Source organism: Octopus bimaculoides, chromosome 7 (genome assembly GCF_001194135.2).
Source record: "Octopus bimaculoides isolate UCB-OBI-ISO-001 chromosome 7, ASM119413v2, whole genome shotgun sequence".
In the NCBI taxonomy this organism is placed as follows: Eukaryota; Metazoa; Mollusca; class Cephalopoda; order Octopoda; family Octopodidae; genus Octopus; species Octopus bimaculoides.
This window is the reverse complement of record NC_068987.1, coordinates 105253743-105268692: the sequence shown is the minus strand read 5'-3', so window position 1 is coordinate 105268692 and position 14950 is coordinate 105253743. Positions and strand designations below refer to the sequence as shown.

At 34.1% G+C, this 14950-nt stretch overlaps 2 protein-coding genes across 6 annotated transcripts in view; both read right to left on the bottom strand.

Annotated features, from left to right (window-relative positions):
- LOC106879080 (phosphoribosylformylglycinamidine synthase) overlaps positions 1–880 on the bottom strand; it is a 43232-nt gene extending 42352 nt beyond the window's left edge. The window contains exon 1 of the mRNA XM_014928513.2: positions 563–880. The gene's annotated coding sequence lies outside the window, so the exon portion shown is untranslated. The remainder of the gene's footprint in view (positions 1–562) is intronic.
- A 5644-nt stretch (positions 881–6524) lies between these two features.
- Positions 6525–14950, bottom strand: part of LOC106879084 (beta-1,4-mannosyltransferase egh) — a 59398-nt gene continuing 50972 nt past the window's right edge. For all 5 annotated transcript variants that reach the window (XM_014928518.2, XM_014928517.2, XM_014928520.2 and 2 more), the window contains 2 exons: positions 14460–14572; positions 6525–12281 (listed from right to left, as the gene is read on the bottom strand). In XM_014928518.2, the coding sequence (XP_014784004.1) occupies positions 10819–12281; positions 14460–14496 (1500 nt within the window). In that variant the 5' untranslated portion in view covers positions 14497–14572 and the 3' untranslated portion in view covers positions 6525–10818. The remainder of the gene's footprint in view (positions 12282–14459; positions 14573–14950) is intronic.

Here is a 14950-nt window from a genome sequence, read left to right as displayed (position 1 = left end):
ATGTAATTTTTAACTCAACTGGCTCTATATTTCCTGTCCCAAATGTAATTTTTAACTCAACTGGCTCTATATTTCTTGTCCCAAATGTAATTTTTAACTCAACTGGCTCTATATTTCTTGTCCCAAATAAGTTCTTAGTTTACCAAGCTTACAGACTTACAAACCATACGTAATACTTTCGACCGTACAAAATAAAACGTCTTTCGATGATGATCCAAAGGAATACACACATTACACAGAGAAAAATTCATATTGATTACGCATAAACAAAGGGAAAATATAATCCTCTCGTCAAAGATAATCCTCAAAATGAATAGAAAACGAAAGATTTAATTAATTAACTCCTCGAAAATACACGTGGTTTTAAAGGCGCCAAGTTCAAAATATATTCCTTTAGGTAAAATTGTCGTTCAGATTATCAGAAATCATACATAAAATTAGAATATAATTTTAATTACATTTTCCAAAAGGTACTAATAATTTTCAAAACAAAAATATAAGCATGGAAAACGAAGTAATATAAATATAGCAGCATTGAAATTAATAACATAATTATACTCACCTCCAACCACATAAACTCAGCAAACACAAGTTAACTCCCTTGCTCTATGACTGAGGCCAGTTTGGTTTCATTCCACTCTTCTAGTTTTAATAACCACCTCAGAAATTTTAAGTTCATTGGACATATTTTATACAATATAACCCGATCTTGACATTGTGAGCTAATTTGGCAATCTAACGAAATGATCGTCATTAACTTACTTATGCAGATGATAAAACTCTTTAAGCTAAATACTTCCTGCTCTGATAAACAGAGACCTTCAGATCCAGGGAAAAAAACGTTACTAAATTTCTTTCGTTCAACTGCGTCAAAACATAGCCACTACACATAAGAAACACAACTGCGAGAGTACTACATATCCATTGTTGCAAACAGTATCTGTTATACTCTCTGTAAATGGGTGACTACGTCTACAAAAGTTGGTTTTAGCTGTTGTACAAATATTCTAGGTCACATCCCACAAAAACCCAACATAAATTTTAAGTTCATTGGACACCTTTTTTTTTTTTAATACGATATTTCCCATCTTGGCATTATTAGCCAATTTGACAATCTAACGAAATGATCATTATTAATTTACTTAGACAGGTTTCACTACTCTTTCAACTCTGACATAACAATGGTGCTACTCCTGTGCAGTGGAACATTGCCAGTGTCATTCTGTTCAAAAAGGGTGACCGCACATCGTGTGTCAACTATCGTCCAGTCAGTCTTACTACCTGCATTGCCAAACTGATAGAACCTTGTGTCATAGGTTGGTGTTCTGCCAAGCAAGATCTTTCTTGGCTTGACCACCACCTGCACAACACCTTATTTTCCTGTCTCCTGACTTTCATCTATGTTTGTGCTTTAAGGCTTCCACTTTACATGGCAACTCAATTTGACTTGTCTTTATTAGTCAAAAGACACCTTTTGCTGTTTTTGTTGTTTGTATTTGTAATTGTGTAACGTTTTCTTTGTTTTCTCGTTTTTTTTTTCCTTTTGTCTGTGTTGTCACACATATTCGCTTGCTTTCTTCCAAAAATTTAATGCCTTTAGCTTAGATTTTTGGGGCCCACCAATTTTGAACAGTCTCAAATGCAACAGGCTAAAACTGTAATGATGATCAGAAGCTTGACTGATGAAAGAAAGCCATGAATGTTCCATCCATGTTTTCCTGTTCATCTCTGTATCGTCTATCTGTCAGTATGTTTTTATTGTTGTCTGTTATGTTCTTATTCTGTATTTTTAGATTTATATACATATACATATATATAAATAGATAGATAAACACATATGAGTCTTCTTTCAGTTTTCACTACTAAATTCACTCACAAGGCTTTGTATTGGCTTGAGGCTATAATAGACGCTTGCCAAAGGTGTTACAAATGGGGACAGAACCCTTTCACAGTTGGGAAATCATAGAGTTATGTATTGGTTAACTTTGAAATCTGAAAACTAAAGTATTTATTTGAGGTGGGGTTCGGTTACAAATATTTATTTAAAAAGCATTAATTGTATAATCTGTACAATACCCTCAAGCTCTTAACTGGTCCTTATTTTATTGACCTCAGAAGGCTTTCTTTTGTTTTAATAGATTAGTCAAGCAAAGGGACGAAAGGCAAAGTCAACCAATCTTGGCAGAATTTGAGCTCAGAACATGAAGACAGAAGAAATACTGCTAAGCATTTTGTCCAGCATGCTAACAATTCTGCCAGGATAATTATAAGTTTATGGGGAGGGGGTAAGTCAATTATATTGCCCCCAGAAGGATGAAAGGCTAAGTCAACCTTGGTGGTATTTGAATATAATAATCTTTTCCACTATTGACAGAAGACTTGGAATTTTGTCAGAGGGGGACCGTCAACCACATCAACCCCCATACTTGACTGGTTCTTATTTCACCAACCCGGAAAGGACGAAAGATCAAGTTGACCTCGGCAATTCTTCCCAGCATGTTACCAATTCTGCCAGCTCATCACCTTAATAATAATGGTAATACTGGCTTCTGATCTGGTGGAAGTGCCAGCAGTTTTGAGAGGAGGAGCGGGTTCGTTGATACCACAGCTTCCAGTACCTGACTGGTAATTTATTTTATCAACCACAAAATCATGAAAGACAAAGCTGACCATCTTTTCAGAATAGGTAAAATGAATACGGCTCAAATACTGGGGTGATTTGGTATCACCCAAAACACCCCACTTCAAAATTGCTGGGTTTGTACCTTAATCAGAAAAATAATAATAATGATGATGATGATGATGATGATGATTTTAAATTTTGTCACAGGGCCAGCAATTTCAGGGAAGTGAGTAAGTTGATTGCCTTGATCCCAGAGATCAACTGGTACATATTTTAACAACCCCGAAAGGATGAAAGGCAAAGTCAACCATGGTGGGATTTGAACACAGAATGTGAAGATGTATGAAATACTGCTAAGCATTTTGCCTGGCACATTAACAATTCTGCCAGCACATCACCTTAATAATAATAACCCTTTCTGCTATAGGCACAAGGCCAGAAATCTGAGGGGAGGACCAAGTCGATTACACTGACTCCCAGTGTGTAAGTGGTATTCATTTCATCAAATGTGAATGGATGAAAGGCAAATTCAACCTTGACAGAATTTGAACTCATAATATAGCGATGGCCGAAATATCGCTAAGCATTTCACCCGGTGTGCTAACGATTCTGCCAGCTCGCCACTTTTTTAAATAATAATAATAATAATAATGGTCTCAAATTTTGGCACAGGGCCAGCAGTTTTTGAAAGGAGTGGTGAGTTGATTATACTGGTCAACAAATCTTGAAAAGTTGTGCTTCTTAAATGAGATTAGGTAATTCTTATGTATTTTCATGTCTTGAATCCAAAATATCACCTTGAAAAATGCTTATTAGCTCTAGGCTTAAAGATACATGACATGTAATATTTGATTACTTTATTACAACATACAATATGTGTCATTATGCTTAAAGCTCTAGTCTGTACCTACTCTTTGCCTTTTTGCTTGACGCTTATTGAGGGCTGAAGAATAATCTCATGCTAATGTCCAGCAAGCATCATTTTGCTAAATTTGCCCTGGTATCGCTTGTCCATGACTGAAATATCTTGGTGAAACCCTTGACCATGTTCGTCACTAACTGCTTCACAGTTCGCTGGGAAAAAGTCTAAATGTGAGTCCAAAACGTTAATTTAACGTGACATGTTACATCCCATGTTCTTGTAAGTCTTGATGAGGTTTTCCACCAATTCTTCAGAGTTTCCTTCCCTTCTATATCCGAGAAATCCCTTCGCCACTTACTTGAATGCTTCCCAAGCATCTTTCTCCTCCTCATGAAGAGCTGATTCAAAGTCACCATCTTTAAGAAGCTCTCGAATCTGAGGACCAATGAAGACTCCCTCTTTTATCTTAGCATCACTCAGTGGAGGAGAATTTTGATGCTAAATACTTGAATCCCTGACCGGATTTGTCCATAGCTTTTACAAAATTTTTCATGAGCCCCAGTTTTATGTGTAGTGGTGGTAGCAAAATTTTGTTTGGTTCAGTGAGAGGTGGATGTTGAACATTTTTCATCCCAGGCTTCAATAATTGACAAGGTGGTCAGTCTCTCCTGATAGACTGGGAACCCCTTGCATGGCTGTCCCATTCACACGGAAAGCAACAGTACTTGGTGCAATCCCATCACAAAAGCAACAAACTTTAAGTCATCACAGAGCTGCCATTGATGTTCACTACATTTTATGCATTGCAGCATAGGCCAGAGGAACTGAAGGTTCACTATTGCCATTATGCAACAAGACACCTTTCAGACAAGTGTTTCATGAATCTATGAACAGCCTTCAGTGACTGGGTTTGTATTCAATATCAAGTGTTTCCATCAAACCATTAATATTGTTGCAGGCCAATAAATCACTTCCCATTATGAAGGAATTGCTGACAGTCATGAAATTTTGAAATCTTCACATCAGCTATTAGTAGATTCCACTGTTGAAGACGAGAGCTTAGCAGCTTTGCCTTATTCTCAGGTAGTTATAGATCCTTGACAAGGTCAGGGAGTTCCACTTGTGTTAGGAGATGTGGTCTAAGGAAGGATGTTTCATCAAAATTTGGGTCACTTTGTAATCCAACACTGTCATACATCTCTGCTTCCTCCTCACCACTAACTTCATCTGACTTGAAGAATATCGAAGTTGGTGCATCAGGAACAGATAGACCTATAGACCTTCTCCACGTACAACTGGGTGAATAGCTAATGGAATGTTTGGATATTCAGTGGACTCTGTTTTTTTTTTTTCTCCTTTGACAAGCCCTTTTTTACTGGAGGTATCATGCAGAAATAAAAGTTGTTGGTATGGTCTGTTGGCTCCTGCCATGTCATCAGCTCCACAAAAGACATTCCTTTCTTCTTCTTATTCAACCATTGCTGAAGGCAATTAGCACATGTGAGGAGCCCACTTCTTATCTCAGTCATCAATCTTGCATCCAAAATATAGGTGATATGCCTTTCTAACCATAGCAGTTATACGGGGCTTCTGCGATGCAAAGGTCATCTAACAACAAATGTAGCAGAAGTTGTCTGCCTTATTTACACAAGTGCAAGGCATTTTAAAGAAGAAAACAATAAACAATTAGCAGATAAACAGAAAATTCGTTCATAAATCTATCATTATAATACAGAGCATGACACCTTAGCAGATGTGTTTATATCATTCAGTAGAAAAATAAAATGAATATAAAATGCCTCACATGCATATTAATAGCTTGCTCAATGAATATTTATTATAAGTTTAAAAATGTTTGACTAGGAAAATCACTTCCCTTTCACCTCAGTATATAAACTTTGCACAGCATAATCACCTCCTATGACTGCTGGAACAATACTGAAGGGCAGTAGGACTGAGTGCATAAGAAGCATATTGCTGCAAGCCTGTTGGAACCTGTTGTAACATGTACGCGTATCTTGAAAAGTAGAGCTAACAGTTTTAACCATGATATCCATTATCAGTGACCTAAAATTAGTTGGAAATTGCTACACTGGTCTCAGAAGCATCTTGGTTGTTGACCAATGTTATTTGCCTGGTACTTATTTGACTCCAGTGGAGGCGCAATGGCCCAGTGGTTAAGGCAGCGGACTCGCGGTCATAGGATTGCGGTTTCAATTCCCAGACCGGGCGTTGTGAGTGTTTATTGAGCGAAAACACCTGAAAGCTCCACAGGGCTCCGGCAGAGGATGGTGGTGAACCCTGCTGCACTCTTTCACCACAACTTTCTCTCACTCTTACTTCCTGTTTCTGTTGTACCTGTATTTCGAAGGGCTAGCCTTGTCACACTGTGTCACGCTGAATCTCCCCGAGAACTACGTTAAGGGTACACGTGTCTGTGGAGTGCTCAGCCACTTGCACGTTAATTTCACGAGCAGGCTGTTCCGTTGATCGAATCAACTGGAACCCTCGACGTCGTAAGCGACGGAGTGCCAACAACAACAATTTGACTCCAAAAGGCAAAGTCAATCTTGGTGGAATTTGAAAGCAGAATGTAAAGCCAAAAGAAATGTTGGAAAGTAGTTTGTCCATCGTGCTAACAATTCTGCTAACTTGCTGCCTTAACAACAACAATGACAATAATAATAATAATAATTCTTTCTCCTATTGGCACAAGGCCTGAAATTTTGTGAGGAGGAGCCTAGTCAATAACATTGATCTATTTCTCAAATGGCACTTATTTCATCAACTCTGAAAGGACAAAGGGCAAGCTAATCTTTACCCTTCATTAGAAAAAGAAGCTGAAAAAAATGCCACTAGGCATTTTGTGTGGCACAATAACATTTCTGCCAGCCTGCTGCCTTAACAACAAAAACAACAATACTTTCTTCTTTAGGCAGAAGGCCTGAAATTTGCAGGACAGGAACTAGTTGATTGCACTGACACCGGGTCAGCTTGCCACCTTAGCAATAGAAACAATAATAATAATAAAACTTCATAGATTTTTAAAAATTGCAGGAAATCATTTTTATTATTTGACTGAACAAAATTCAACATATACAATCTATAAAAATGTTTTCATGTTAATGAGTCCAACATTAACAAACCACTGACAATATGGGAATGTAATATCACGATATCAGACAGAATATTTTCACTTTTTTTTTTAACTGGCAAGTTTGAGTCAAGCAGAATCATATTTTTAAAAATAAAACCCTGCATTGTTAAAACAGATTTAAGATTGTCAAAATAATAAATAATTGAAAATAATGATAATGACAATAATAAAAATAATTAAAAAAAGGCTATTAACAAAAACAATGACCTTTATTAATAACGAGGAATTGGTAAATTATGAAGAAAAAAAAATTCTAATTTTTAGATTGGGAATATATTATCCATATATTTTAATGAAAAATATTTTTTCAAAGCAATCGCCACAGAAATGAAACCTAATTTCGAAAATATATAATGTATTGTAAATTTTTTATATATTTTTTGATAAGGTAATTGCTAAGCAAATTAAATAATGATTAAAAAAATTCTCTGAAAAGCAAAAAATAAGTTTGTTTAATGGAAAGCGCAGACAAATATGACAAGGGAGAGAATTGCATATAGGGGAAGATAATTTGGGAGTGCATCTGATTAGTTTGAAATGGGTTTTTTTTGTGAAGTGATTAAAGCGGAATTTACAAAATGCGGATATGAAATAATGAAACCAATAAATTACTGAATTTAACAAGAGTGGGTGGGTGTGTGTATGGTGAGAAAGAGGAGTTATACTTGCGAAATGGTAAATTGAAATAAAATACAGTAGATTTGGAAATTAAACAAATAATCTGATGTCAACATAAACGTGATACTTTTAACACAAAAACTGTAGACATGAATTGATTTCAAGTTTAATTATCATGATATAAATACTGGTTGTCAAAGATAGACAGACAGAGATTGGCGATATGTAATTGCTTTCAAATAGAATTGGTGCTAAAATTTTATGATTTCTAACTCATACTATAGCAATTATGATATAATCTAAAATTAGATTAATATTACGTTTTGCCTAATCGTTATCTAACATATTAATCCACTAAAACAAAATGTGTCTATTTTAAAAATAATTTATACAATAAACCCTTAATAAAGGGCAATAATTTTGATACCTTCAATTATTCAAAACAACTAAATATTCACTGAATAACAAAAATATTGACTAATTAAAAAATTTTTTTTTTATTGAACCTTTTAATTTCTGGCAATAAAAAACAACTAACCATGCACAGATTTTCTATCTTCATTGCATGTGTGTGCGTGTGTGAATGAGATGAGCTTATTGCAGGGTTTTGTGGCAGTGGGTATAAGATAAATATATATTCACTGTCTCTTATGAAATGTATTAGTTACAATCAAGGCCTCAAGAAATCACAATTTCTCAATGAGAATCTTTGAAGTTTTTCATTAATACATTTTGTTTTCAAATTGAAGAGTGACACTATAACTAAAATACGTGTGTGCATAAGAGAGAGAGCAAGGGGAGGAGAGATGGAGGATAAATAGGGACATTATTGTTTCTGAAAAATATATATATATATTAAAAAAAAAATGTATCTTATTTCCTGATTAATACAAATATAATGTCAACAACTTCCAAATTGACCAAATGAAGCATTGTAATTTAAAATTTGAAATGCTATAGCCATAGAATTATTACATACTTTGCATCTTTCCACCACAAACAACATCACTGACTATCATCATCATTTTATGTATGTTTTCCATGCTGGTATAGGTTAGACAGTTTGACAGGAACCAGCAAGCCATAGGACAGCCTCAAGCTCCTATGTCTACTATAGTATGGTTTCTACAGCTGGAATTCCTTTCTAATGCCAACAATATATACTTGTATATTTTTAGAAGTACATCATTGTATAGTTCAATGATTTAATTATGCTCTTTCCAAAGTACAATTGATCACATTTATAAGGTAACAATGACTAGAGAGCTTAGTTGTTTATATCAGGTCACAGGCACTTCCGTTTGTATTTGTGGTCAAGACACTTAAGCCTCAAAAGCCAAGTCCACGGAGCTGTAACTACTATATGGGGATACTAACTCAAAGCTGCAAATGATGGCCACAATATAATGTTGATGAGTGCCACATCAATGTACAGTGTTGAATTCAGTGCTACTTGGAGGGAAAGTTTACAACAGACTTGCAGATTATTCATATAAAGGTTTATCTTATTCACTCCATCCCATTAAAATCAGAGATGCATTAGGAGACTGATATACTGAACAGAAATCCAATCCAAGTTTATTTCCTGTAAGATTAGTTATCTTCTTAACCTAGACTGTCATTAACTATATAAATTTACAATTCTTGTCTACTATTTAACAATCAAAATTTAATATTACTGTTTCATGTTGAGTTTTATTTTAATATCATTTATTGTTTATTTTTCAATTTCTTCTCTTTATCTTAAAGCAGAAATATTTCAGGAAATATTGCTGAAGATATAGGTTACATAAATTTTGTTGGTAGAAATTCCTGTAAGACAACAATAGTAGTAGTGGCTTGACTCCAGTATATAGCCAGTACATATTTTATAAAATCTGGAAGGACGAATTGAAAAGAGATGTGAAATATGAGACACTATTTTGGAATGCATCAATTCAGTGCCCTAGCAGAAGCCAGAAAATTCTATTAAATATCAGCACTCCGAACATGTAAAATGAACAATCAGCTAACAACAGATAAATTCACATACCATATAAAGTTTGATCAGCTCAAAAACTGCTAAGTTATTTTTAGAAATTATTTTCAATAACAATGGCTATTTTAAAATCTTAATATATTAAAACTACCGAATGTTTTGTGACAGATAAACAGGTTTTCTGAAATGACAACTTGAAATAGTTGCTCATTCAGTTAACATGATTCAGTATCTATTTTGAATATTATGCTGCTTAATTGTATTTTGAAAAACTGACAAATGTGACTGACTGATCAATATTTGATAAAAGTTTTGAGGTAGTTCTTTTTAAATTTTATTTTCTAATATGACAGCCTTGAAACAAACAAATATTTTAATGATTTATTTTAAATATCAGTCCAAAAGAAATGAGTAAAATATAAAAGGTGGTGATGAAAGAATTCAAATAGTTTTATATATTGTTTAAGTAAAATTTTATGCCTATGACAACTAAACTGTAAAGTTAATTAAAATAACTACCTAGCTGCTAATGCCATGCTAATCTCAAATATTTTAGTAAATGCATAAAGTAATTTGATATCTGATTCTAAGAGCAATAAACATCCTTAGAAAAAAAATACGTATAAAATGAATAACTTAAAATACTTTAATCAAAAAGTTAGATTAGAGAGCGAAATGTATGAGAAGAAATGAAATGTAAAATTTTATGTAAGTTTAAGTACTCTGCCCATATTAATACCATAAACAGAAAGCATTTCAATAATTTCAATGACATTGTTAATAACTTTTAAATAAATTCATTACCAGAAAACTAATATTCATATTGCTAAATGCTAAATTTAAATTTAGCTAAAAAAAAATACTGAAACTAAGAGTTTAAACTGCCATCAAATTAAAATTAAATATAGTAAACAAAAACTGAAATTTTCATCTAAATCCCAAATGTGTGTGAATTCTAATATATTTTACCTAACCATTCTAAGAAATATATAACATATAGAGATAATAAAAAAAATGTAATAAAGAGCAAGTTCCAGATATCAATTTTACCAAAGACTGCTGAAACATTAAAAAGGTCAGGTTAATTTTTTTTTCTTTTTTTTTAGTTGAAAGATTATGACATCACCAGCAACATTTAAGGAACATCAAACTAAATATGGCATTTTGCTTCAGTTACATTATTTCAGGATGAATCGGTCAAATTTACATAAGATATAATTTTATTTTCACCTAGTATCTAATTAAGACAGAATATTTGAGAGCAGGACAATTAAACTGAAGAATAAAATAAAAAAACATCAAATTAAGTTAACTAAAAACAAAACAAAAAAACAAATGTAAAGCTGATTAAAAAACTTGATGGTTAACTATAAACATTCATAAACAAGACATTATGTAGCTGTAATGGTGGTATCCAATATATGATTTCATGCAATTTTAATTGTATGGTAATTTTGGATTCTTTCTTTTTTTTTAACAGAAAAAAATTAGAAAATATTTGTATATTTATTTTTACATAATTTATTATAGTGTCTTTAAATTTTTTTTTTGTTTATAGTTCTTGACTCTGTGTCTAAATGTTAAACAGTTTCTACAGGATCAGCAGATTCCAAGTCTTTTGCAGTACTGTTACATTCTTTATTAACTACATCAAAGACATGATTCTGATGACCAAAAATGGCCCAGATTACACTAATACTTTCCATTATCATGGCGAGAGGAGCAACCAAAATAGGAGCAAGACATAACAGAATATATTGACAGCGCCCCATATTTCTTAAAGAGAAAGACTTTATTGCTCCAAAAATAAATAGAAACACTACAGTACCCCCAATAAAACCACAAAGGGCATTTACTATTGCTGGCATTGGTAAAGGGAAAAGAACAACTAAAATTATATTAGGTACAGTAAATGGTAAAGTAAGCCAAGAGAGAATCATCACAGAGAGACCCATCTTGCAGCGCCATGGTAACACACGACTGAAGAGAACAAGTAAAATACCCTGTACCCATCTCTTGCGTTGTTTTATATAGTCTACAAGAGAAAAAGTACTTTTTTCGTGCATATCTCCCTCAACAAATCCAAAAGTATGGCCATCTCGCCAAGCTGACATTGCAAAAAAGCAGTCTTCAGCAATGCTTCCATCTGGACCAAAGTCATAAGTTATTTTTCTTTCAACACCTGCATTTGAGACAATAAAAGATCCTTTCCAGCTGAAGACAGGTTTATGAAGAAACTTGAGACAAAAACGCAACATTCCATAATCCATTCCAACTCGAACAACATCAGAAAGTGTTGTTAACCAATTGACAATTTCTCCATCTGCATAAGTGATTACACCTTGGCCAAAATCATGTTTACCTTCGTTAATAAAGTTGATAATGCCAACTAATGAGGATTCTGTCAAGAGTGTTTCTTCATCCAGATGGACAATCCAGTCATTATCATTAAGATAATTAATTCCTTCTTCCAGGCAATAATTCAAAGCACGAGCCTTGTACAAAGTACCTTTGGAGCTTCGATACTCATTAGGAACAATAAGTTCTCGAACTCGAGGTAGTTTAGGGAGTTGAACTGCTTCATCCGTCACAACTTCAAAAACAAAATTATCAAAACCAAGCTGACTGCACACTTCCAGATTTTTGGTAACATTATTGCGAACCAATTTAGGGAACAGACCTTTTGTAACCACTCGAAAACAAATAAACGGTCCAAAGAGAGTAGATCCTCGTAGTTTTGGTTTTCTGGGAAAAGTGTTGAATGAGACAATTCCAGCAAAATTAAAAAGGGTCAGTGGTAAAGGCATCAGTGTCATGAGACGAAGCAAATACAGAATAAAGAGTGAGGATGTTTTATAACTACTAAGGACTTCGGCAGGGGGCGCAGTAATGGCACCAATCATTCCACTTGCTTGGAAGATACTGACAGCAATTATGATTAACAACAAAGATACCATAAGGCAATGTAGTAATCGTCCATCCATACGAATGCGAACTCGCCGGTATTGCCTTCGTAATGGGACAAAACGTTTATGGTTGCTGCCTGAAAAAAAAAAAAATTTTTTTTTAATTGTGTATGCAAATAATATACAATTTCATATAATAATATAAACACTATACTTTTTAACTTAAAAACTAGTTAACTACAACCATTTTAAATCAGTGTTATCCAACCATACTGCAGACTATACTTTTTAACTTAAAAACTAGTTAACTACAACCATTTTAAATCAGTGTTATCCAACCATACTACAGACTTGTTGACATATAACCTTTAGCAGCAGGAAACTTTTATCAAGTCCCTCAGAAAGTTCCATTTAACCTTGCATTTCATTTTATTTGACTGCATTGACATATCCAATACCATTTGTATTATGACAGTTTTTTTTAACAGTTACTGCAGAATTTTACTAAGTACAAATAAATGCATCAAATGCATCATAAGAGAAATTTGTAGTCAAATCAGCTGCAAATAATAACAATGTACTGTGGCAGATGACTGGCTGGGAGGAGATAGGTTCGATACCACTGGGTATAGTTTCAGATGATTTCAATAATTTTGGAGGTGGTTCTAGTGAGAGTATACTAACCAAAGTTAGAAGTGGATGAAAATAGTTTAAGGACATGGATACGTTTATTGATAAAATGATTCTCTCAGTGTACTAACTTCAGGTTATAGAAATTGAATAGTACAATGCTGCATGGCAATGAATCATGGGTAATTTATATAGACGTTATGGTAGTAACTATAGGTAGATGAACTGTGCCGTTGCCAGTACTGCCTGATTGGCCTTTGTGTTGGTCGCATGTAAAAGCACCCACTACACTCTTGGAGTGGTTGGCGTTAGGAAGGGCATCCAGCTGTAGAAACTCTGCCAAATCAGATTGGAGCCTGGTGTAGCCATCTTGATCACCAGTCCTCAGTCAAATCGTCCAACCCATGCTAGCATGGAAAGCAGACGTTAAACGATGATGATGATGATGATGATGAGTGTTAGGTAAAATGCTCCATATTTTGATGGTGGAAGGCATTCATAAAACTATCAGAATAAGCAGAATGACCCAAGATTGTGATAACTGGGGAAACGTAGGACTGGGTTATCTAACTCCCTAGAAAACAAATCTTAAAACAATGACAATGATTGTGATGATGATGATACATTATTAAATATGTTTTGTCTGAGCATGGATAGAAAAATAGATAATCTCTTTTGTCAATTTGATTCTGTAGCAATCTCATCTCCAAAGCTTGCAGCTTTCTGATCTGATCAAGTTATATTTCCCAAGTCATCTTTCATCCATCTCTTTTGTATGTAGTATTCACTAACAAGCATACAACATCATATGCATTGTGTGTACCTATGTATGAACATATGCTATATATATACAATTCATGTGTGCATGAAAAACAAGAATGTCACATGAAGATCAAATACTTAGTTATCATTACATTACCTGATCACAAATCTGAATGCCATTCATAAAACTTAAGAGTCTATGAAAGTTTATTCTATTCTAACTCAAGTCTAGTAGTGGCACAGAACTGCATTTGTATGTTTTATAACCAGAGAGGATATTTCTCAATAAATATGTTATATTATATTCATGATTTATGGAGGCGCAATGGCCCGGTGGTTAGGACAGCAGACTCGTGGTCGGAGGATCGCGGTTTCGATTCCCAGACCGGGCGTTGTGTGTGTTTATTGAGTTAAAACACCTAAAGCTCCACGAGGCTCTAGCAGGGGTGGTGGTGACCCCTGTTGTACTCTTTCGCCCCAACTTTCTCTCACTCTTTCTTGAGTAATGCTGCGATGGACTGGTGTTCCGTCCAGCTGGAGGGAACACATACACCATAGAAACCGGGAAACTAGGCCCATGAGCCTGGCTAGGCTTTAAAAGGGCAAGAAGAAGAAGATATTCATGTACATTATGGTAACCCAGTATAACCAACTGACAAGAAAAGAAAATGTCCTTTGAAATCTTCAGGCACAAACTATTTGTCAAATGGCTATTTGAAGAGGAGTTTACAATATAATAAATTAAACTGATTTATAGATACAGATTTTTGTATAATAAATTAAACTGATTTATAGACACAGATTTTTGTATAATAAATTAAACAGATTTATAGATACAGATTTTTGAGTTTAAAAATATGTAGGCAATATATATTTTTTGATTATTGTAGAATATTTCAATTCAATGTATGAAAACAACTTACCAGGTTTGGCACTTCCTTTTTGATCTAACGGAAGCATGTTGTAAGTTATAGAGTATCTGTCAAAGTAAAAGTCTGTTCAGATGATGTGATGCCGATACATCAAGATGTTATACCTTCAAGAAACAAAAATAAAATGGTTTAACAACAAGAAAATCTTTTCTATAAGTATTTGGAGAACTTCTTACTTTTCATAAATACTGGAAGCTGAGAACGAAAGAAAAAGAGCATGAGTATTTTGTGAAAAAAAAAAACATATTTAATCATAATGGCTACATGTATCAATGTACAACTTACATTCTAATCTTCCTGCAGTATTGTTATGCAGCTGTGATCATTGACTTTTAAGCACTGCAACTAAATTTTAGACCTCTTTTCTCCAGAAGAATTACAGCTGTACAATAAAATGTTGTCATAAGATTCTGGCTGAAAAAATTTTATGAAGGTAGTTAGCCTGTGCCAACAAGAACTTCCAGGGGGTTACAGTACTACGG